This window comes from Schistocerca cancellata, chromosome 1 (assembly GCF_023864275.1).
Source record: "Schistocerca cancellata isolate TAMUIC-IGC-003103 chromosome 1, iqSchCanc2.1, whole genome shotgun sequence".
In the NCBI taxonomy this organism is placed as follows: Eukaryota; Metazoa; Arthropoda; class Insecta; order Orthoptera; family Acrididae; genus Schistocerca; species Schistocerca cancellata.
In genome coordinates, this window is record NC_064626.1 from 567,771,619 (window position 1) to 567,794,855 (window position 23,237).

The following is a 23,237-nucleotide window of genomic DNA, read 5'->3' on the forward strand; positions in this document are numbered from 1 at the left end:
TATATGAACTGAAGTATTTCTTCCCGCCTGTCAGTCTCACAATCAAGTGCTTGGCAGAAGATTCATCGAACGACTTCGTCTACTTCTCTATTTCTCCACTCGCAAATAGCACGTCGGAGAAACGAATAAATGTTTCCGTGTGAACTCCGCTTTCTTACTTTATTACCATGGTCATTTCTTCTTATGAATGTGGGAGTCAACAAAATACTCCATTCGGAGGAGAAAGTTGATGATAGATTTTCCGTGAAAAAATTTCGTCGCAATGAACGTCGTCTTCGTTTTAATGATTGCCACCGTCGCGTCGCGTGTGATATCCTCTACACCCTCCCTCCTTTTTCGTGGCAGTACAAGAGCTGCCCTGCTATGAACTTGCCGTAGCCTTGGCTAAGTAGGGAGCAGTTCGGTGTTGTGAAACGGCAAGAGCGTTGCTAGGCAGCGAAGGGCTACTCGCAAGTAAATGAGTCCGTACACTGGGGCTAGCAAGCAAGGAGGGCTGCACGAAGCCCCCGGCGCGTTGCTTGGCAACGGCTGCGAGCCATCTGAATGGGCAGCTGCAGGCTGGCCAACGGAAAGTAATGTTATGGCTGCTCTACGCAGAGCGGGGGATACGTCACTCTCAACAAATCCGGTAATGTTACTAACAAAATGAGTTTAGTAGTAGTATTTGTCATCACTGAACGCTGACTGTGTATTAAAGTAAGAGCTCTATGCAGTCTGAAAGGAACAGCACGTCTCGGCACCAAGAAGTTTAAAATAGTTTCCAGCCGTACTTGAATTAATCCATGAAAAATGCATATAGAAACCCAGGCCTCATCTTGCCAGAAGACAGTGTTTCTCTGTAGCAGCTAATTATTGTCGGAAAGAGCAGAAACCAGCATTGCTGTTCAAAATCTTTCACAACGCAGAATAAGTTTTCGGGTGCCACGCTAGAAAGTTGAATTAGCGTGCAGTTAGCAAGCAAGGAGGGAGCCATTCTAAAAGCAGATTCCATCATTAATGAAGCGTAGCGTTATAATTACTGGAAACTGTCGCTCAGTAACTGTTCGAACTTTGTCAGAGGTCAGAGCTACACTGCAAAGCTTATTGCCATAAGGAGCTTCGCTCATAGTTCGTATCAATCGAAAACTAAGTGCGCTCTAGCAAGAAGTGTGAAAAACTCCTCCTTTCATGCTTCTTTGTGTCGAAATAATATCCCAGAAAACGATATGCTTTTATTTTCTCCGCCGATTGACGCATTATTTTAAATTTGATTTACAAGTAATTCTGAAATATCTCGTAGCCTACCTACTATAGGGATGTAGGTTATCTCTGCTTAATTTTTGACCTGAAAACTTACAGTAATACATAATAGGTTTTCCAGTAAAGGAACAGAATTTTGATGGTGGTAGATCATTGACTGCCCAATATGGGACCGATAAGTAAATCGTTCAGTTTGATAATGTTGCATAGGAAGAGAATCGCGTTTCCACTGTTCAAACATCTCTGCAGGTGGCGCTTAATGCCAATACTCTGAAGCTGAACTGTCCCCAGGCAGCTGCAATAATTTAAATAACAAGTTTGTGTGGCTATCCACCGCAGCAAGCACATAAATACTTGTTTTGTAAATAAAACTGTCTTTTCCTGCTGCTAGTTACTTCATTTATCCCATACGCGTTTCGCCTTCTCCTGTTCTAAGGCATCATCATTGGGATCTATAACGATACAGTTTTGTTAGTTTTATATTATTAAACAGTTCACTTTCGATTTTTTGTAAAAAATAATTACATAACGATATGCTGATCTGTTCCTCACATCTGGTCTGGAGGTCGTACCACCACGTTTATCACTTATATAATCACATCGGTGTGTTCTCGTCTTCCACGCATTGTTCACTGTTTCTCGCTCTTTTTTGTGGTGGACTGTTGTTCTTTTGTCACTCGATAAAACTATTTCGTCGTACAGTTTTCACAACGTAAATATGGCGACTCCATCTTCTTTGGTATGTTTACCTATGTTTCCAACCTAACGAAGTATATGTTAGACTAACTTCTATTGTGTGTGTGTGTGTGTGTGTGTGTGTGTGTGTGTGTGTGTGTGTGTGTGTGTGTTAGTTCGTGGATTTTGGCATATGGACCAGGTTGCTTTCGCTGTTCGAAGTCTTGCAACATAGTGTACAAAGTATCCTAAACGATACTCAGCGATAATAGAACTTTATTTCATGAGAATTGAACGTCGAAGGATCATTCGCGTAAAGCATGTGTACAAAGCTAATTTTACGATCGCAAATAAATTACCAACTCTTTAAATACCCTACATCTTCTACAACTACTTTTAGTGTGGCAGTGTGCGTTATCTTGGCAGTGAGCGTAGTATATGGATCACACATTGTGAATAGCCGAGGAACTGCTTACAGATAAGAACGTGATACATAGGAAGAAAGCATCGCAGCTAAGCACTTCATTTCCAGCCACCTGTCATTTACTCAGATATCCCTGGCCTTAGAAGTATCTCAGTGCTAAATAGACGCACGTACCTACACGTGACAAATCAAACCGGAGTTAAGGCAGCGATTCCGTATCAGCAGGTGCTGGGGCACTTGTTCCACTTTCTGTGCTATGGTGAGCTACATTTTCACTGCAACGTGCCCTCAGCGCGTGTCACTATCTTTGTTCCCTTGAGCACTCACTGCGCGTATCTCGAGATAAGTTCCTCAGCTGCAGTATCTGCCCGCCCCTGCTGCAGGCGACTATTTGTGTAGCTAACTAGTGTACTTTGCACGCCTTGCCTTCTTTCAAACACAACTGCTCATTTGTACATCAGTCTTTAAATTTGCGGCGGAGTTTCCGAACGTTTAACTCGTATTACTTATGCAATATTATGCAAATATGATACTTAATAATATTGTATTGCGCCCCTCGTAAGCTAGTGCGTTATGTTGAGAATGTCACTTCGTACTTAGCTACTGCTTATGACTTGCCGTAAGCGATCAATCAATGAATTTAGATTTCGCCGTTCACGACTCGGAAACAATGATTTTATCGTAAATGTTAAAGGCTTTCCAGAGTTCGAAAAAAGGAACAATATTATGTTAAACTGTATGGGACACGAATGCAAGTTGTTAACCATATGCCATTTGCTAAAAGCATTCATTTCGTAATCGGTGTAGTGTCAGTAACTTCCACAGAAGTCGGTGTCACTGAGAAACGAAAAAGATACGTAACGGCGAAATGTGGCAGCTCAGTGTTCGTAACATTTATATTATGACTATTGTTACTCTTTCTTCAGTGAAAAAGTTTGCCTTACAGGATACAGCAGTTTTCCTTCCTCTCTCTTCCTCTCTCTCTCTCTCTCTCTCTCTCTCTCTCTCTCTCTCTCTCCCCTCACAACATTAGCGACAAACTAAACTACAGCATGAAAAGCAATTTCCTTTGAACATTATTTTTACTATGACGAAAGATATTTAGTTTTATAGGTATTCATTAACGATTTGAGTCAATGACATAATTGGTACTGCTTATTTATAACCACCTTTACTTTGAAAAATGCTCAAGCGATTCTGTGTCCATCGACCTCAGAAAAGAAAGCTAACTATCCACGCCAAACACTTACTACAAAACAAGCTTCCTCTTTACCACTCGTCTCCCTAATGACACCTGCTTCAGCCACGCCCAACACGCCCGTTTAAAATCACCCAAGTAAAATGTGTACTCTCTCCTTCGTTCTCAAAGCACTTGATTGCTGGACCCTGTACTTCTAACCGGCAGGAACAGGAAGACTTCAGGCAGCCAATCCTATGTGCTGCTGCTGTTGCTATTAAAATCAGTTTCCCAGTATTTAGATCTGTTTCATTCTTGTATTGGTTGCGAGCTTCATTTTCCCAGCTAAGGAAAAACTAGAATGGGGAAAACTAACGCATCCAGAAAGCCATGGCTGAGAACAAACGTATGATAAAAAAGAAGAAATAGGATAAAAACATATTTGTACAGGTAGTAACATCAAAACACATAAATAATTACTTTAATAAGTAAAGCAATATACCTTAACCGAATCATACCGAAAGAAGTATTTTACACGCGCACTTGTAAACATATCGGATATAAAAAACAGTACTTGCCACCAACCTTCTACAATTGGCAGCACCAATCAAAACGTAAGATCTAATACTGTATAGTTCCTAGTGCTCTTGACTCTGAACAAATTCTCTCATGTCAGTTGTAAGAACAGCAGCACTAACAATGGAACAAAAACACGTTTACAACAACATTCACGAAACCTGTAAGTACAACTTCAAATCATAGAAAAGCAAACTGCCGTAACTGTTCATTACATACGTATACAATGTCCCAAATATGAACTACATAATAAAGCAGATATATGCACATATTCCAGTCCACTGAAGATGCCTTGCAAAGAACAAACGCGAAACGCGTATAGCACAAAATTCATTCATTCATTCATTAGTTTGTTATTAGACGGTCCGAAAGTGTAAACACAGTATACGCAATTCGGGACGACGGGACTAAACAATCTGAAGACCAGAAAAGCTTCGCTGCAGACATTTCGGATTCCTGAATCGGAAGCGGTACACTAATTCCATACAATTTTCAGGTTACTTTCTTTAAAGTGAAAATATGAAGTACCCCTGAGCTGTCCGTTTGGCCCGAAGATGTGGGAGGCTGACGGTTTCTCAGTCAAATTACAATCTCTGCGTAAAATTACCTTTCCATGTTAAACGCAACTTCTGTAATGGTAACTGTCGCTTTCTTTCACTCATAACTTCTAATGTAAGCAGCCATGAAATCTGGTGAACACTGCAGTTCTTCCGTACCTATCTCGATCGCACAAGTTTCAATACAGTGATACGCTGTTGAACACAGTCCGGACGATGCATCAGATATACCTGTCCGCCCTCTTGCATCATCTGTACGCTGTGAACGCGAACTTTCGACGTGGGGCTCTTTATGCATTGACAGATCGGAAGAGCAGCTTCAGAGTCGGTGTGATTGGCACGCTGCCAGCGAGCGAGTGTGTAGCGGGCTAAACCGCGCAGGAAGCCAGGCGGGCGCCCCTGAGTCACGGCCCAGCACGTGGGAGTGCGGCGCAGCCTGCCGGAACGCGGTGACGCACGAGCCTCTCCCCAGAAGCGGCGTCACACCGATCGCAGCAGCCAGGGAACCACCTACCGTGTCGCTAACGCCCGGTCACCCAGCTAGTGTCTGACGAAACGCTTCACCTGAGGGTTGGCAGTTTACTGAGTGACGGTAATGCGTGCGCATTGACTGTGTTCATATTACGTGAACGTCGTCACTTCCACGTCCGACGATTAATAGGGCTCTCCTACACAGCCGCTACATTAAAGTTCCAGCGAAGATTTAACCCCCTGACTACTATAGTTGGTCTCCCAAACCGCCGAAGTTTTTTGTCCGGTGATCATCACACCCCCTGTGAGGTGAAGTAGACTTTTCTGTGTACCTTCCAATTGGATGTCGAGCTACACGTGCCACAATTTTTGGGCGTCGCATTTTTGTTTAACGTTACCGTTTCTTCGTGGCGAGGAAAACTAGACCTTCTATGCAACGTTTTCTGTGCGAGACTGATGTGTTTTTTCAAGAATGCCTCAGTGAATCCTCAAAGAATTTGACATTGATAATGATCCTGAGTATTCAGTGATCACAATAGTAATTCGTAGAAGGAAACAAAGTAATGTGACAGGTGATGCGTACTACTTCGGTAAGAACGGCAAGATGTCTTCAATGGAGAAAACGGAAGCCGCTAACTAAAGAACTAGAAAACTCAACATTATGTTCCAGCTATCTGGACTGCAACAGATTCTGGAAAGTATCGGAGAAAACATGTTTCCGAGACATGAGCATCGTAGACAGAAATAAGTTCAGTCCAGATAAAATTTCTCGTAACTGAAATGTTTTTCCACACGGTTCTGTTGCGAATCTCTAGAGGAGGAGGATGATGATGATATGATGATGATGATGATGATGATGATGATGATGATGATGATGATGATGATGATGATGATGATGATGATGATGATGATGATGATGATGATGATGATGATGATGATGATGATGATGATGATGATGATGATGATGATGATGATGATGATGATCTGAGAATGGAGAAGCGCCGGTATTGTAGTAATGTGTAAAATAAAAATAAACTTAATTTTGCTGTGTTTTAGTTCTCAAATTTTTTAAATTCTGCATTGTGTAAAAAATACAAATTTCCGTATAGTGTTTCCAAGAAGTGTAACGAACAGTCTGACTACAGTGCGACTGGATAAGGCCCACACAATACTTAAAAACTACTGCAGAGGATTTTCTTTTATACTACAATACAATGTTATACACTTCACCACTGGTGAAACTGTATAAAGATAGGTTATGACGTGCTACGCCATCCAACGTTCAGCCCTGACCTCACACCATCGGACTTGCATCTCAAGGTAATTCGTCGGGAAATCGCTTAGAAGATGCGGATACCTTGAAAAACATTGTGCGTCAGCGGCGCACAAAGCAGGACTGACTTCTAACGCATAGGTCTTGTTTCAGTGTGGAAAAGAACTAGACGAAGATGACAATTGTATAAAAGAGTGACAAATTAATCGTGAAGTGGTAGCTTTCTCGAGAGATCATGGCTTCTACTTTGGTCATAGACCTACTTTCTTGCTGACCCGCGTACCAACAAACGGCACACGTACCTTAACGTTCTTCTCGTAACGTATAGTTACTCTGTAACGCTGTTGTTGGTGACGAAGCTTCAGGGCAATATACCTAAATCACCCCGATGCCCTCAAAGCTGCACGCGGAGTGTAAGAGGGGAAACGGGGTAAGCGTTAGCGGCGCCAGGAAGAACGGCCAACGTGACAAGAGCCGCCTGTTAGCGATAAGCTGGGCGGCCGCGTGGGTGCGCCGCCTGACAGGAATAGCGAGCGGGATGTACCACGTGGCGCCACACATCTGCCGCAGTCACGCAACTCGCCCGGCACCTGCGTTAGCAAGTGAGCGACTAGTGGCTGCTATCTTTCGTCACGTTTTATCACTCACCGAATTGCAACAGTTCAACGTCATCGCTGTTTCTGGATAATCACAGGAATACAACAGATTTACATTCGCAAGGATACAAAATAGGCTCGATGCACACGAGTGACTTCGTATCACGAGCTCGCGTCGTAGTTTTCTCGCGCGTTCCGGTAATTCATGTGAAACAATGGAGCCGAGCACACTGCAGCGGTGACACTGCGAACTCGCCGCGATATTGCGTCTGGAGAACTGTGCTCGGCATCCATTGCTGCAACTCGACGATCTCGGCGAAGTAGCAGTCGCAGTTGAATCGGGCAGAGTTGTTAACTCTGGTAACGGCTGCTGTCAGCCGCCATGGATCCAGCCGGTTTGGACTTAGTGCAGAGGTGAAGCGGTACTCCCAATGTGTGACATTTCTCAATCAGTATTACGATAGGATTAAAACAGTTACATTCTGTAAAATTTGTGGATGGTAAGGTCAAGGGTTTTGCTACGAAAGCGGATCATGAGAAAACACAATGGAGGAATCATTGTTGAAGTGTTCAGTGTTCGTATTCTAGTGGTAGCGGTTTTTCGTGAATGTGCCCATTCAAAATTTGAAATAGCGCTAATCAGCAAATTTTATGCTGCCTGGAGTCCTCTTTCAGCTGAGTACATCTTACGTCAATAGCAGCAGTTTAAATTCCGTTCAAAACTTCAGTGTAATAGATACTTCACTCTGTTGCAGCTACGAAATATATAATTACGCATTTAATTAACGATATAAATTACTCATAACAGTCGGGACCAAATTGATCAGCGTTGTCTACTACTGTTACCAAGCAGTTTTGGATACATTTGTCCTGCTGTGACACTTTACATCATTGTCTGTGATGTAATCACGGAAAATTTTAGTTCTATTCAGTGAACCACTACCTTGGGTTGGAGATTTCATGATCCAGATTGCACAACCCCTGTATCCTTAAAAGGTTCTGCAAAACTGAAACCATCTTTGGGACATCATCGTTAGTGGACACAGCAACATTTAAAAATGCTAATTGTAATCTTAGGCTTAAGTGTTACGTCTTTGAAATATTACCCATTTATTCGTTAGAATTCCAAATGCATACTCTACATATGTTCGGACATAGTTCATACTGTTGTTCAAGAACAGTCTCTTGCAGGAGAAGAAAGCTCCGGTGTACAGTCACATGACAAAATTAGATCGTGCAGTATTGAAAGGCTTATTGCATAATCTTTGCGTTTGATGAATGATTACAGTTCTGTAGTTCGGAGTACTGGCACACTTTCGAAAATAAAGAACTGACTTTCCTCTTAAATCTGTGAACAGAAACACGAACGCTCCTTTCACCAGCCGAGTTTAACCAGTTTCAACCTGCTTTTGAGCTTCTTAATGTAGTCATAAACGAAATCAGCAAACACTGCCTGCTTTGTTCTGCCTACGTGCCTGCTAGTTGGCTTCCAATCTAGTATTGCTGCGCATTTATCGCTGCGATGGCGCCGTGTATGAACTGAAGAGATCTGATGCCGCGATCTCGCTGCAACCACGGCTGTTACATGCTTCTGTGTTCGAGCCTTAAATGGAACCTAATAAGAGGCCGCAACTGTGAACTGGACGGGAATATGAGCATCGTCTCTACACCGATGATCACGTACTACAGATGAAAAAGCACAGACGACGACGAACTGACACGCTCCATGACAAATTAAGACTCTCTGGAAGCCTTGGTACTTCCAGCAGAGCTCACAGACATTTAAGAGGTACTTAGAACAGGCTGACGACTTAGTCTCATTCGGAGAGATGTCTATATTTCTGCTCGTACGGAAATACGTTGTGAATAATACCGATAATTAATAGATGTAAGAGATCAGACGGCATACCAGAACTATAGCCCCGTAACAAAAATCAGTACGCTAAGAGTAAACGGACACCCTCGTATGAGGGGCAGTGAAACTGTCCACGCTCTCGCTAAGTGACATCCACCTCGGAACAGCCGAACATTTCCCTTACAGGGAACCTTCTGCAAGACATGCGGCGGCAGATAAGAGAATTGCGAAACAATAACTGGCGCCTGTCGTACCAATGGAGCAATAGTACCAAGAATGCATGCACGACATTGGTACCCCTTTAGTATATACCACAAAGTTCCTGATCGCCGTGTTAGGCCTCCGCTTTAACTACGGGCGGTTCGGACTGCACCCACTCACGGCAAAAACTAATTACCTCCTCATCAGTATGGGGTCGTGGCGCGGAGGACAACGATCACACAGAGATCAGTGTTTTTTCTGGCGTATACAATTTTCAAACAACTTACTGAAATTCAGCCAGGTAATATTTACATATACTGCCGGTATTTTGGCGGGAATACACCCCGCCGTTTCCAAGGCACTGCCTGCTTGTGCCTTGACAATCGCTCCCGCCGAAATATTGGCGGTCTCTGTAAATATTACCTGGCCGAATTCCCGAAGTTGTTAGAAAATCGACCACATAATTTTCGGTTAGCTGCTGCAACGCCACGCAACAATTAATTTCCTACAGTAGAAGTGTCAGAGGTAGGAGATAGGTACATAGGTACTAGCGGAAGTAAAACTGTGAGGACGGGTCATGGGTAGCTCAGTCGGTAGAGCACTTGCCCGCGAAAGGCAAAAGCCCTGAGGTAGTCTCGGACTGGCACACAGTTTGTCTGCCGGGAAGTTTAAATTTCCTACAGTATTAGCTGTTTTGTAGACAACTGCTTTAAAGGAAGAAGAAAAAGCTACTCACATCGCTTGATGTATCATTGTACAAACGCACATACTCTTGTAAGTTTTAGCGGCTGAACATACGATAAAATTAGTATGTTTACAACCTTGGAAACAGTCCTGGGTGTATATGGGTGTGCGATGGGATGGGTCATATATGATGTATCACAGGCTGGATGAGGGAATCATTTCCGAAGACCACAAATGAAAGCAAAAGAAAAATGATCTGACTTCATCCATTATAAATGGTTTTTGGAAGGCCACGACTATGAAGACAGTGATAGCAAATATATAAACAAACCTGTTGAGAAAAGAGTCTATTGAGGGAAGCATCGCCGAATCGGATGTAAGGGGGTTTCAATGGCAAGTAATGCCTCCACATTCGTTAACTGGGTTTGGATGGGAATATTTTAATAAATCAAACGCAGAAATAATCCGTAGAATGTGATCTTTAATTACCAGTATTCACTTTTCACATAATCCCCAGCCAATTGGATAAATTTCTGCCAACGATGAAGTTTCCTGAAGCCGTCACGGAAGAAGTAAGACACTGTTTCCGCAACCACAGTCTCAAAGTTCTAACAACGTCTTCATCAGAAACATGTCACCGCAGATGGTCTTTCATTATCAGGAACAGATGCAAGCCAGACGGTGCTTTCATTTCAGGAGTCAGCATCCGGGGTACCCATAGAGCACAGATCTTCCGATAGCAGAGCAATAATGTGACCCACACGCTCTTGTCAAATGCCGATTGTGCTTGTAATTTCTGAGTAATAAGACGATCGTCCTGAATCAATCTGTCAACATTTTGCTTGTGAAACTCGGTGGTTGCTGTCACAGCACGTCCAACTCTGTCACGTAGATCAGATGTTTCCGCCTCAATTAAACTTACTCGCCCAACGACGCACAGTACTCACTTCAACACATTCACCATAAACTGCTTTCATCCTCTTAAGTCTCCTGTGGGGTGACAACTTCCGTCAAGAATTCAATGACTGCACGTTGCTTAAATCGCATTGACCGACCGTCTGCGCACGGTTCCATACTTAGCACTGAACCGTTTTGTTGTTAAAATAGTGTAAAGGCTTCCCGCCAACTGGAACTGTAGAAAGGACGCTACGGAACAAGCCAGTACCTGGTGCATACCAATGCTGCCAACTGTTGAAGAGTTACGAAGGTGAAGGCATTACTTTTCCGTCAACCCTGGTAGCATGGGGCGCCGCCGTCGCCAAGTCCGTCCTCGGCCACATTCGGACACGGTTCGTGTCTGGCACTTGGTCGCGGCTGTACCCGGAATAGCAGGTGCTTCGCGTGGGTAGTCTGTCGCCGGCGGAGGGATCCGGTGACTGTCGGCTGTTCTCAGCGGGCCGGGCAGTTCACATGCGAGCGGCAACGCGCCAGCCGTGCTGGCTGGGCTGTGGTGTCTTGTTCCGAAACCCGAGAGCGGGGACGCCGGCTGGGACCGACACGGTGCCGGACCGCCCTCTCACCTTTCCGCGAGACGTGAGCTCTGCGAATAGCTCGCATGTGAGAGTGCTGCACCGGCGTAAGAGTACCACCTCGCGTTCTCTCTCGACTTGTCGGGACTCTGAGAAACAACAGGACTGGAAACATCAAAAATATCTGCGCCGTTCGCAAGGTTTTCACCCACTAAAGGTTTAAATGTTCCTTTCGTCCGCTCTCGATGCTTACCTGACTTCGCGTGAAATTGCAATGTCAGGTCGCGGCCAGAATCCGCTCTGAGCGGTGTGCGTCGCGTGGGACAAACCACGAGGCGTACTGCTCAGCGGGTTTAATTGAAAACGTTTATTGGCTAACCCGGGTTGTCTGTACCATGATTTCAACAAATCAGTATAAAAAGGGCGCCAGCATCACTTTGCGTGAGAGACAGGGTTAGACTACACCCAAGCCCAAAGACAAACGTCATGCAGGTATCAAACTACTACCATGAAAGAGGGAGAGATCTAACCGCTGTACTGTAACACGTTCACAACTACATGAGCCAGTTCGCGATCAAACTTGCTCGTCAAATCCGCTAATCTGTATCCGCAGTTTTGTGAAACAAGGCCCCACATATACCAAAAAATTTTTCAGTTAAATTTTTCAGTTTCACCTCACATGAAGCATATGGTCTTGATGTCTGAGTATTTTGACACCAATGGGAATAGCTGCCAAGGCAGACTAAGCATTTTATGCATTCGATTTGGATGTGTGTAAAAGAAAAGACCCTGTTCTAGGAAATAGTTCAATTTGAGAAATGTACTCAGGAAAATCTGCTGAAGGAAATATTACATTCGGAAACTAAAGAGTACATAAACTTTCTCCAAATGGATAGTTAAACTTTTAATAACTGGGTTACTTTGCTCTCACTTTGAAGAATTAGAGTATGCGAAAATTTCTGCTCTTGATCTTCTACTGACAGTATATGAAAATACCACAACGTGGAACACACACTTCGTCTGTTTCAGAAAGTCTTATTGGACTGCCTCTTCTGCTGTCCGGTGTGTTTAAGAAATAACTCGGCCTGCGTAGTACAAGGCTGGGAAGGACTCAAGAACCTTTACCTACTATTCTGCCTTTATCCATGCTCGCAGTTTCGCTTGTTATGGAAATGCGAGATAGTGAGGTAAACCATAACTTTGGCCAGACATGCGCGGCAAATCAGGAACACAATGTCCGCCATCTTGTTAAATATTGTATCTATCGAAATTTCTGCAAAACGTGTAAAAAGGGCATCATAAAGGTCAAATATTTCACATACCTAGTAAAGTTTGACAAGGATACTTCACAATCAAGTACACAACATTCAGCCGCCTATCAGCAGGTGCCGTCAGTAATTAACGTAACGAAACACACGCAGTTGAATTAGAACACGTGAAACGCTCATTCAACCACCAAGCTGAGATTTTCACGGTAGCAAATGAAATTTATTGGTATCAATTAATACCAGACTAAGTGCGCCACTTGCAGCCAACACCACCTCCATCTAGCTAATGCCTCCACGCTCAGTTCTCAGGCCTTACTTTTAGCGAACAAGTCACTATTTTACACTAGTCGAGAAACAGGAATGTGCCAGACCAGAGGTATGACGCCCGCGCCCGGGAGCGCACTTCTGAATGTTTTGTAAGCTTTCCTTGCAGGAAAAGTAATCACTTAAGCACGATGGATTACCAGCTCCACAATTCCGAAATGATGGATTGCGTTCAAATTAATTCCGCACCCAGATGGCTCACGACTTCTACTTCAACCCCATAACGGCTGTCGGCTGACATCTACCCTTAGCGAACTCGACACAGCTTCAATCAGAATCAGGAGCACAATGTAGGCATCCTCATTGGCCATTTCCTGCTCCCGATTAGAGATTCTGTAAGGTGCTGCCTTATGGCAGGACTTAACGCTCTCTCTGCAACAGACTGGAAACCGCCACCATTTAGAATGATTAGGGAAACGACAGCCGGTCACTGTCACCGGCATAGAACCCTTTTTCCTTGTAAGTGGAAACTTGTTTCTAAAAGCGAAACACAGCTAGCACAAACGGGGTGACCAGGAAACGACAAAAGGTTCCGTCGGTTACGGCTTAACCAAAAAGTCAAGGCAGTAGAAATTGTCTGAATTTTTCAACGTGAGTGGTTTAATTTTCAGTTATAAGGTTCTACTTCGCTCCTGGAGCAGGGGCAGGATGGTTGTGGTTGGCGACACTTTTCCAGTGTTCTGATTCTGGGACCCGAAGACCATTCCCCATTGCAAAGACCGCTCCTTTATCCCCCTGTTTTTCCAGTTTTTAGATTTGGCCTACCCTTTTATGCGTTCTGTGTTTTAGCCTCCTCGCTTTATAGTTTGATTCTGACTGGATCCGCCCACTAATAGTGGACATCTCCATCTTAAGCAAGTAATTTTTGAATTGCGAGACTGTTGACCTCGCTTTTTAGCCCCATAACCCCCATAAAACATATTGCCACATTACGTGCTTCAAAATATTCCTTGTTTCCATTATTGCTCAGTTTCGGTTGAGAAGTCACTTTCAGAAACTTGTGTGCACTTGGGTTAGGCAAAGCATTCACATGGTGCGAGATGATGCAGTAACGTACAGAGCCATGTAGACAATTACTTCTGCCTTGCTCAGTACGCGAGTGCAATCTTACAGGAAATATAGTATTGACAAGATAGACAGTATGTCCACCAACCGCTGTACAGTGACGTGCGCATCACATGAAGATATTCAATGAACGCAACAGAATCTGGAAATACTGGTGTTTTCGATCAACTGTTATGAAACAGCGAGCATTGTACGTCGGTGTAGGAAGAAATGTGGCGTAACGGGCTGAATTAATCTGCCGCGGATTGTACGCAAATCTTTCTAGAAACAATCTCTAGGCTGTCACAAAGCAATTTGTGAGACATCGTATCTCCCAGTAGTGCTAGTCCCGTAACGTATCCACATGAACTTCCATGGAGTTAGCAGTGAGTCACGCATCGATAACAGTCCGTAGAGAATTTGCCAGCGAAAGGGAGAGATTCCAGGTTTGAGTTCCATTCCAGCACAGTTTAGATCTGACAGTTTCAACATACGTAAGGCTAGACAATTTACGCAATACGTATCTTCAAATGGAACCTTTCTTTGTCCTTTAGGTTAGATTCCATGCACTTCTGCGGCGTTTGGGCAGGTAGACTGCATTTGAACTGCCAGAGATACGTCTTACCGTGTGACGAAGAGCTGCAGAAAAATGGAAAATACTAGAAGGTATCTTGAGCACCATTCGAACACAGAAGTACTACCTCTTTAGGTGGAACAGGAAAGAAGGAAAAAGACTAGTACGCAAAGTATCCACCACACACTGCAAGGTGGCTAGCATAGTGGTGATGTAGATTGAGCCCCACGCTAGTCCATCGTCATTAAAATGACTAAATCTGACGTGTTTAATCCTTTTCAGTTGTAGGTAGATTGACTAATCATACAGTGTAAGAGGTTCGTGGAGGTATGTACAGTCTATGGAACTAAATGAAGGCAGTTTATTGGCATATGGGTTTCGCTTCTTTTATTTGGGAAGCATCATCAGTGGCCTGAAGTAAGTTTCTTTTTAGACGTACAATAAACGTATTATGTGATAGATATAATATGCTGTTATATTACATTTTGGTTTTTCTCTTGCTTTTTAAGTTAAAAGCAACTTTGGTACCACAAGATCCGTATTGTGAATGTATCGTTCGGTGTTAAGATTTCCAGCGCTATTAACACATGGGTGTGGTCCTATAGATGTATGTTAGTTTTCATGCTCCAGCTGGCCAGTTTCAGGCGTTCTTTCAACATTTGTCACATCGCATATTTCACTTTCCATTTGGTGATTAACAGGTGTGGTTTTTGTGTGTAGTGTTGGCAACTATTTTTTGTGTTGCGCTTGATGTTTTTCAGTTGTGTATGTATTTTGCTGTGTGTATGTATTTTATTTTTTCAAGCAGATTCCAACTCAAAACAACCGGTTTCGAAACTTATTAAAAGTTGGATCTTCTCATATAAAACTACGTCATATGTTGTAACGAGTTCTTACAGAATGCCGCAGAGTAACAGTTGGCGTGACTAGGTATAGTTCTCATCCTTCCTCATTGATAAACTCATAAACTGTTTTAAACTCACAAACTGTCGTCACTTTACCGGTAAAAATGTTCCTGTGGGAGTCTGTAATGCAACAGAGATGCCCTTCGTAAACCCTCATCATTGATGAGTTTTGTCCTTAGAGGAAGTCTGAGAACTTTGCCCAGCCATGTAAACTGTTGCTCTCCAACATTCTGTAATTCCCTATACCGTATGACAGCATTGATGTAAACCAGACTATGCAACTTAAAAGTTGAGAAATCGGTTAGTCTTCAATCGATTTAAATACGGCTACAGCGGACAATTGGAGTTCTCATTTAGGTCTATATTTTAATAGCGTAACACCTTTATGTAAACACTTCTTACACTATGTGATTTTTGTCAATCAGTTATGTGTAACTACTTCAGTTGTGGCTGCCCTAGTTTCAGAATTATCTTTAACTTTCCAGTTGGATGGTAATTTCTAGTATGCAGGGAGTTGGTGAGCCGACTGCACTGTCATTGAAATCTCAATGCTGAGCTAGCGAATTTAAGATGGTTGGCAGTAGAAGCATTGGTGCGCGTTTCGCAGAGTGCTTGCCCAAACGCTAGAGGTGAGCGAGTGGCAGAGGGTAGATGAGGCGGCGGGCGTGCGTTCGTTCGTTTTCACCTTACATAAGCTGGAAAGCGGGCAGCGAGCATGGGGCAAGCGGCGGATGTGCGCCATCCCCCTCCTCCCCCCCCACTCCTCTCTCTCTCTCTCTCTCTCTCTCTCTCTCTGCGGCCACCGCCGCATCTTATCGCGCAGACGTCACTGCGTCTGGTGACGCGGGCGCGCCCTGTTAGCGGCGTAGTGGCGCTAACAAGCCCCATTCGGATCGCATAGTGAACGCGCGTAATCTGAACAACCAACGTTTTAGGCTGCGGTCACAGTGCCACAGATCTCGGTGGATTCCACCGACGACGGACATTGGCCACGATTTTCTCAAATCAGTACGCCACTGCGTGCGCGGTGACAATGCAACCGACCTAATCACCCGAACGCGCAGTCTTGGGACGACAATCTATGGAATTCTGATACGTTTGTTTCCTTTAGTCGAATCAGCCCAAGTGTTCATATACGAAGTATGGAATGTGAAAAACACAAGTTTTCTCCAAAAAAGTAGTAGTTAGTGCTATCCTGAGCATGAAAAAGCTAGTACTGAGATACAGCTCACGATATATCGACTGAAATAGCAGCTTTATTTGAAACAAGTAGTTAGCACAGCCTTTAGCGATACTTTATAACCTCAAAATTTCAAATGAGAAAGGAGGCAGGCAGCATTCTCTATTAAAATCCTGCTACCAAATGTATGATTTTCGCAGTGTCTGTACCAAACTGACGCTTCTTTGAGGAACCCATTTTATGAAAATCATTTATAAGTATTTCATTCATCATATAATTGAATAACTTCAGCTAAGCCTCTCTGTCTCACTAACAAATTTTTACTGTACTCAGTTTCATTCTAGATACGTAGATTCTTCATTTTACTGTTTTTAACAAAGATAAATATATCATAATTATAACTTTGCATTACAACCACCAATATAAACAGAAAATGGATTCTGTAATGGAATGGTTTTATTTACTGCAAAGTAAGATTCCTGTGCTTTGTGAAATTAAATCTTTCCTTCAAGTTAAGAAGAAACACACTAGCAACTTATTAACCAATGTAACTTACAAATCTAGTTCACTATACTTTAAAGGTAATTAAGTTTATGTATTTGAATCTAATTTGGTTGCACTGGGCAAAGACATTCAGCAGTTTCACTGCATGAGCCACCCTAGATTCTAACGCAAAGCGGTTTTAGTGACGTTTGGTGTCTGCTTTGCGCTCTAAAGTTAAGAAATGTCTTATTTACACACCCATAACTTCACTAATCATTAAGTCAGAATTATGTGGACATATATATATTGCATCAGTAGTGAAATCGGGTGCCCCATTTATACTAACATACCACTTCTGGTTTCAGAACGGGGCAGGCAAACATCAAATACACGCTGACGAAAAAGAAATCGTAGACCAAAATTGTGCAGTAATTTCATTTCAGGAATACTTCCGTGTAGGTAACCGCAAGATCACAGGTTAATGTAAGCATGAGATAAGCCAATACTAGTAGGTTAATAACTGATGTAACTGCCAGAAAGCTGATAGCAAGCATGCAGACGTGCATGCACTTGTGTACAGCTGCCGGATGTCAGTGTGTGGGATAGAGTTCACATCCTGTGGCACTTGGTCGGTCAATACGGGAACGGTCAGTGCTGTTTCTGGATGGCACAAGAGTGTTCCGATGATGTCCCAAATGTGCTAGATTGGAGAACGATCCGGTGATCGAGCAGACCAAGGCAACATGTCAACACTGTACATGTTGGGTTAAAACAATGATGTTTGAGGAAGCGTTATGCTGTTGGAAAACAGCCCTTGGAATGCTGTTCGTGAATAGCAGCACAACAGGTCGAATCATTAAATTGACTTAGATTTGCAGTCACGGTGCGTGGGATAACGAGTGTGCTCCTTTTATACGAAATCGCACACCACACCACACCAGACCATAACTCGAGGTGTAGGTCCAGTACGTCTAGCAAGCAGACAGATTGGTTGCAGGCCCCCAGCTGGTCGCCTCCTAACCAAAACACCGCCATCACTGGCACAAAGACAGAACCAGCTTTCATAAAAACAAGACACCAGTGAGCTCTTGCTCGGAGCTGCCCTGGAAGTAAGATTCGTAACAGTCCACGTAGCTGTCTGTCTTCTTGCGACCGTTCATTCTCTTGATCACTGCTGCCAGCAATGCTGTACGGCCGCTATATTCCTGCAAAGTCTGTCTGCAGCGTTGCAGGATAAACACTTATTCAGCTTTTCGTAGCTCTATTACTCAACTTCGTTCGGGCTCGGTGAGCTGTTCATGATGGCGTCTTTGTCGCCTCAAAAACGTTCATGACTAACAGAAACTCACCACATGCAATATCAAAAGCAACTAACGCTCAAGACCGTTATAGCATGTATTTTAAACAAACCTGATTTGCATTGTCATACCGGCCCAACTAACCCCACTCTTATGCGACTTGCGCGAAATTTTAGTAGAAATTATGTTTCAGAAGTAGGGGCGGTGTACCAACTTTCGTTGATGTCGCACAATTCCTTCTTGGGTGCTGAGATATTTTTGTTTATAACGACAGAAGCTGCACTCTTAAAAACAAAAAAAACAAAAAAACTGACAGCAAGATTTCATTTAACATCTGAGTGTTCACGTTACTCTCGGTATAAAGTGTTGTGGGGCGAACGTCTTTCGGCAACGCTGAATAACACATGTACATAAAATAGCAAAATAAGTTTTAGTTGTCACGTTTTGGATGCACGGAAGTGATTGATCTCGTGAGCAGCAAATCATAAAAGTACAAAAATCTTTAAACATACTAATTAGCACAGAGTGCAACAATCGCAGATGCGCCAGAAAATTAAGATGTTGAAAATTGTAAATTATCGTGACACCAGTAGTCAACAGCAAAGGAAAACAAATCTTCATAGTTCCTTCAAACAAGGATTATACACCGAAAAACGGCATTCATTCATCGCAACATGTAGCGCTAGTTCCGTGCTAAATAGTGTTTCTTCATAAGTGAATGTTCGTTTTGTAACATGTATTGAAAGAATAATTTCGTGGTTTGAGTGATGAGCATGCAGGTTCTCAGAATTGTTTTTAACGCTGAAACCGGGAAGAGCTAATGTGAGCGCTGCTTTCGCTTTGGTAAAAAAGATTCTTCCTTTCCATTTGAAAATAGGGCTGTATCTTATGTAGTGAAATTCTCATAAACGGCTATATACCAAACGTTCAGCGTAAGATGTTCGTAACTGTGACTTGTTGGCGCGGTAGGTTTCAGCAGCTTGCTGCCGAGACGAATTCTTTATAGCGATTTACAATAATCCTTATGGACGACATTATATAACGTGACGCAACCTGCGTGGTTCTCGTTGCAGCGAGTTTCCCTATTACTTCTAGTGTGTGTCTGGCTACTGTGAATTAAATATAAACTTCTTACGTAAGAACCTGAAGCTGGCAACACTCTGCTGAAACTAGCCATGCCGGTCTTAATTGATGACAGGGTGACATGTGTAATCAGTGTTGTGGGCATTTTTTAAAAATCACCGTTTATGGTGATCAAATGGTGAGAGTGCATTGGAACAATGTTGAGTTACCTTAAAGTAGTTACGTTTACCGTCTAAAACATATTTTAGCACATACAGCACGAGCTGTAGATAGCGTTTTACTTTCTATTCGTCGTAGTAATATGGAGGAGGAAATTTAATTTTCAACCGTTTGAGCATCATCCTCAAAGGGACAGCGATAATTTTGAGATCCCTCTTCTCCAGTCGATTACGCCCTGAGTGTTACCCGATTTTAACTTCATGCAACAATGGGCCATTTAAAGGTGACACGAGCACGTACGGCAGCTGTTTCGGGCCCTAAAGCAGAAAGAAAAACAGCTTTAATGTGAATCATACTTAATGGTTCCTGTTGATGGGTGTCTGTGATGAGTCAGTGAGTTAAGTAAAAGATGCGGATGTTAAGTGTAAGAGAACGAAATTACTTAACATTATTAAATAGGGTTTCATTAATACTTGTTTCGTAAATAAAACCATTTCCTGTTGCCACTTAACTTATTTTGTCTCAGAAGTGTTTCGCCTTTTTCTTGTTATAAGTAGTCAGCTAGAACAAAAAGGCGAAACGCTTATGGGGAAAAATAAAGGAAGTGGCAGCATCAAACGGCGTTTGTATTTGCAAAACAAATATTTCTATACTTCCTGCGGAGGATGACCAGGCAAACCTATTTTGTAATAGATACCCGAAGATTAATACAACCCTAATAAGCGAAATTAAAATTTTAAATTTCTCTAAAGGTACGTTTCAATGGAGTAAGAGTTAGACAGAAAGATAGTTAAGTCATTCATAATCTTCTCATCACGTAAGATATTTATTTTGCTCAGGTAGATTGATACTACCCCACCCGTGTGTTCAATTCTCTTCCTTATGTGAAATTAATCCCCTGTAAATCTGTACTGGTTTTTTGTCATAGTCTTTCTTCTTATAAACGAATTTTCATCGACAAAGGAGATAAAGGAATATGTAGAGTGCTCCGAAAGATCTTGGGAAATGCGTTGCAGAGACTGAGGGCTTATTCATCTTTACTACTGAGGAACTATTGGCTGTTGCAAACGACATAGACTGCAGTAAACAAATAAGAATAACTGCTGTAGTCAGTTTAGTACTGTTCCCTGGAACACTTCCATTTGCCCCGTTCTGTAGAACTACTGTATGCGTTACAGTTACGCAGAACTGTAATTAGGGTTACTGTGTGCTCTATGCATGGACAATAACAGAGGAATTATCCCCATTTGTTTACTGCATTCTGTAGGTCGTTCGTTATAGCAGAGGGCATACGGGAGAAATCTTCACGGTGGCGAAGATGAAAAAGCCCTCATAGCTCTTAAGGTATGCATTTAAGATCCCATTTTTACTGGGAGTATTCTCATTTTGGTCTTCACTACCACCTCTCAAGATACGGAATACTTTTCAACACCTTGTAGCAAGTAGCGAAACAGTCACATGAAGATATACCAAAAGCCTGTCCTAAAACGAACAATACATTTCTGAGGACACTAAAATATTCAGGAAATATTATCCCTGTAAATTGAGTTCGTCAAAATATTCTGAGACGCGTTAGTGGATGCAGATATGTGGAATAAAATGGATCCATTTTTAATCGCCTGCCTGGTGCACTTTCTACAACGTTCATCGCGTTGTTTGAGTAGTGTTCTTTATAGCTCGCAGATTTTAATGAAAAATCAACTGTTTATCATACTTAGTAAAAAATTACTGATTACTTGCCTTCAGTCATGTTATGCCACTGATGTGTTTTTTCTTGTGTTGCAGGCGCAGCGGCCGGAGCAGAGCGTGATGCAGGCCCTGGAGAGCCTCAACGATTCACAGGTAAGCCCAGCCGGACCATTGTTCTCGGCCTTTCAGCGCCCGGAGTAGTGTTCGGAAGGGCCTCTCTCCTCGCCTGCCCCTCTCCGCGCTTCTCATTACGCGACCTCCAACATCCCCAGTCCGCCTTCCATTACCTCCGCTTTTAATATGAAAAGTGCAATCCAGGCCCAGAAAGCGTCGCTCTGGGAGTTCAGCGCGGCAATGAACACGATCATTTTAACCCAGCCTTAGTTTACGGCGCTATGCTATGATGGTAGGATCTGTTGAACGGTCGTTCGCATCGACTCGGAGACGAGCGCCTGTAGCTGGAATTCGCTCGCCCGGAGCGGGAGCAAATGGCCACGTTTGACCAGGAAGCGTCTACAGGTAACAGAGTACGGTTTTTGAAACAGTCTTGACAGGGATCGCCAGCCTCTTTGGTCGGAGAGACTGCATTTGATTCACTGCGAAAACATGGATCATAAATGCCATATAGCGGACTGGATGCATTCAGGAAAAACATGAGATCCGACCATTCGACTGGGCGATTGGTACTGCCACCAGGCATACTCGTTGACTCAGTGGTAAAGCGCCAGACAAGTGAAGGATGTGAAGGATTCAGGCCCTGTCAATCCTAAGACGTTACTCAGATCATTTCTTTCGCCTCTCAAAAGTTCGTTAATGTGAAAAATGCCGATTCTCACCGTGATAGGTTGTCCACATTGAGCTATAGGTCTGCCTTGTACTTTTTGGATCAGTCAAATGACGGAGGAAGTTAATGATACACTACCTCCAGCAGGACCATTCCCAATAAAGCACTAAAGTGTTGAAACAACCTTACAATTCATGACCGCTTCACTTTGTCAATCCACTGCTCCGAACTCATTATTTACACCTTACGCAGAAAATCTTTACGGCAAAACGGTGTATTATTTCAAAGGTTCATTGGTCGAAAGTCACATACAAATAGCTTTTTGGAAGTTTTGCTAGAACTGATTAAGCTTCGCCAAGTACGTCTCTTGTACACTACTACAATCAGCTAGCAGGAAGCACCACGGTCTGAAAAGAGGCATCTGCCCATCCAGCAACGTCGTTGGCGCTCAATGAGCCGCAACACTGTATGAAAACGATCACAACTACACTATCAAAAGGCACGGGCATAATACTCTCACTTTTATCTATTTCACTTTTATCTATTTCTATTGTAGTAATGTTTGTAAATTACTGTAGCATAGACTACAAAGGACTGACATCGGAAAGTGGGAGCTCTTATCAGACTGCATCTCCATCCCAAAGTAACAAAGAATGGTGTCCATCTAGGTGGGCTTGTGATAGGTTCCTCTGTTTTGCAGATGCCAACAAACTCCCGAAGTTGTACACGTTGAGACAACCGAAAATCTGCCACACCGTGGCTCGAACCAGCATTTCTTCTTCTACAAACATATTCCGCGGGTCACCATAGGGTGCATGGCAGAGGGCTGTTTGCCATTCATTCCGTTACCTGTTCCCCTTGCAAATGGAGCTTGGGGGAAACTGTAAGAGCCCTAAAATTTTCTTTGTCTTCCCAGCCCTTACGTGATACTTAAGTTGCCCATATTTCCTCCAGCCTGTCAAAAATGCTGGTCCTCTACATTTTATCAACGTTGTTTGACAAAGTAGTTTCTCCTCTAGATATTCGCATTTCCGTTGACGAACGATCTCCATAATACTACTGAGCTGATCGAACGCAGCGGTAACAGTCCGCATATGTATTGCTACGATGTCTGTCTTTAAACCAGCCAGCTGGAATCATAAACACGCGAGAAAGAGTCGCTCATATCTTCTGTACGTAGTCTTCTTTACAAAAGAGGTACGCCTTCTTAATTTCCTCCAGTAAATGGAAGTAGATTATTCGCCTTCCC

The 23,237-nt window shown here is 43.1% G+C and overlaps 1 protein-coding gene across 1 annotated transcript in view; it reads left to right on the forward strand.

Moving 5' to 3' along the window:
• LOC126181433 (midnolin-like) overlaps window positions 1-23,237 on the forward strand; it is a 233,951-nt gene that overhangs the window by 89,509 nt on the left and 121,205 nt on the right. The window contains exon 3 of the mRNA XM_049924770.1: window positions 21,301-21,357. Coding sequence (XP_049780727.1) covers window positions 21,301-21,357 — 57 coding nt within the window. The remainder of the gene's footprint in view (window positions 1-21,300; window positions 21,358-23,237) is intronic.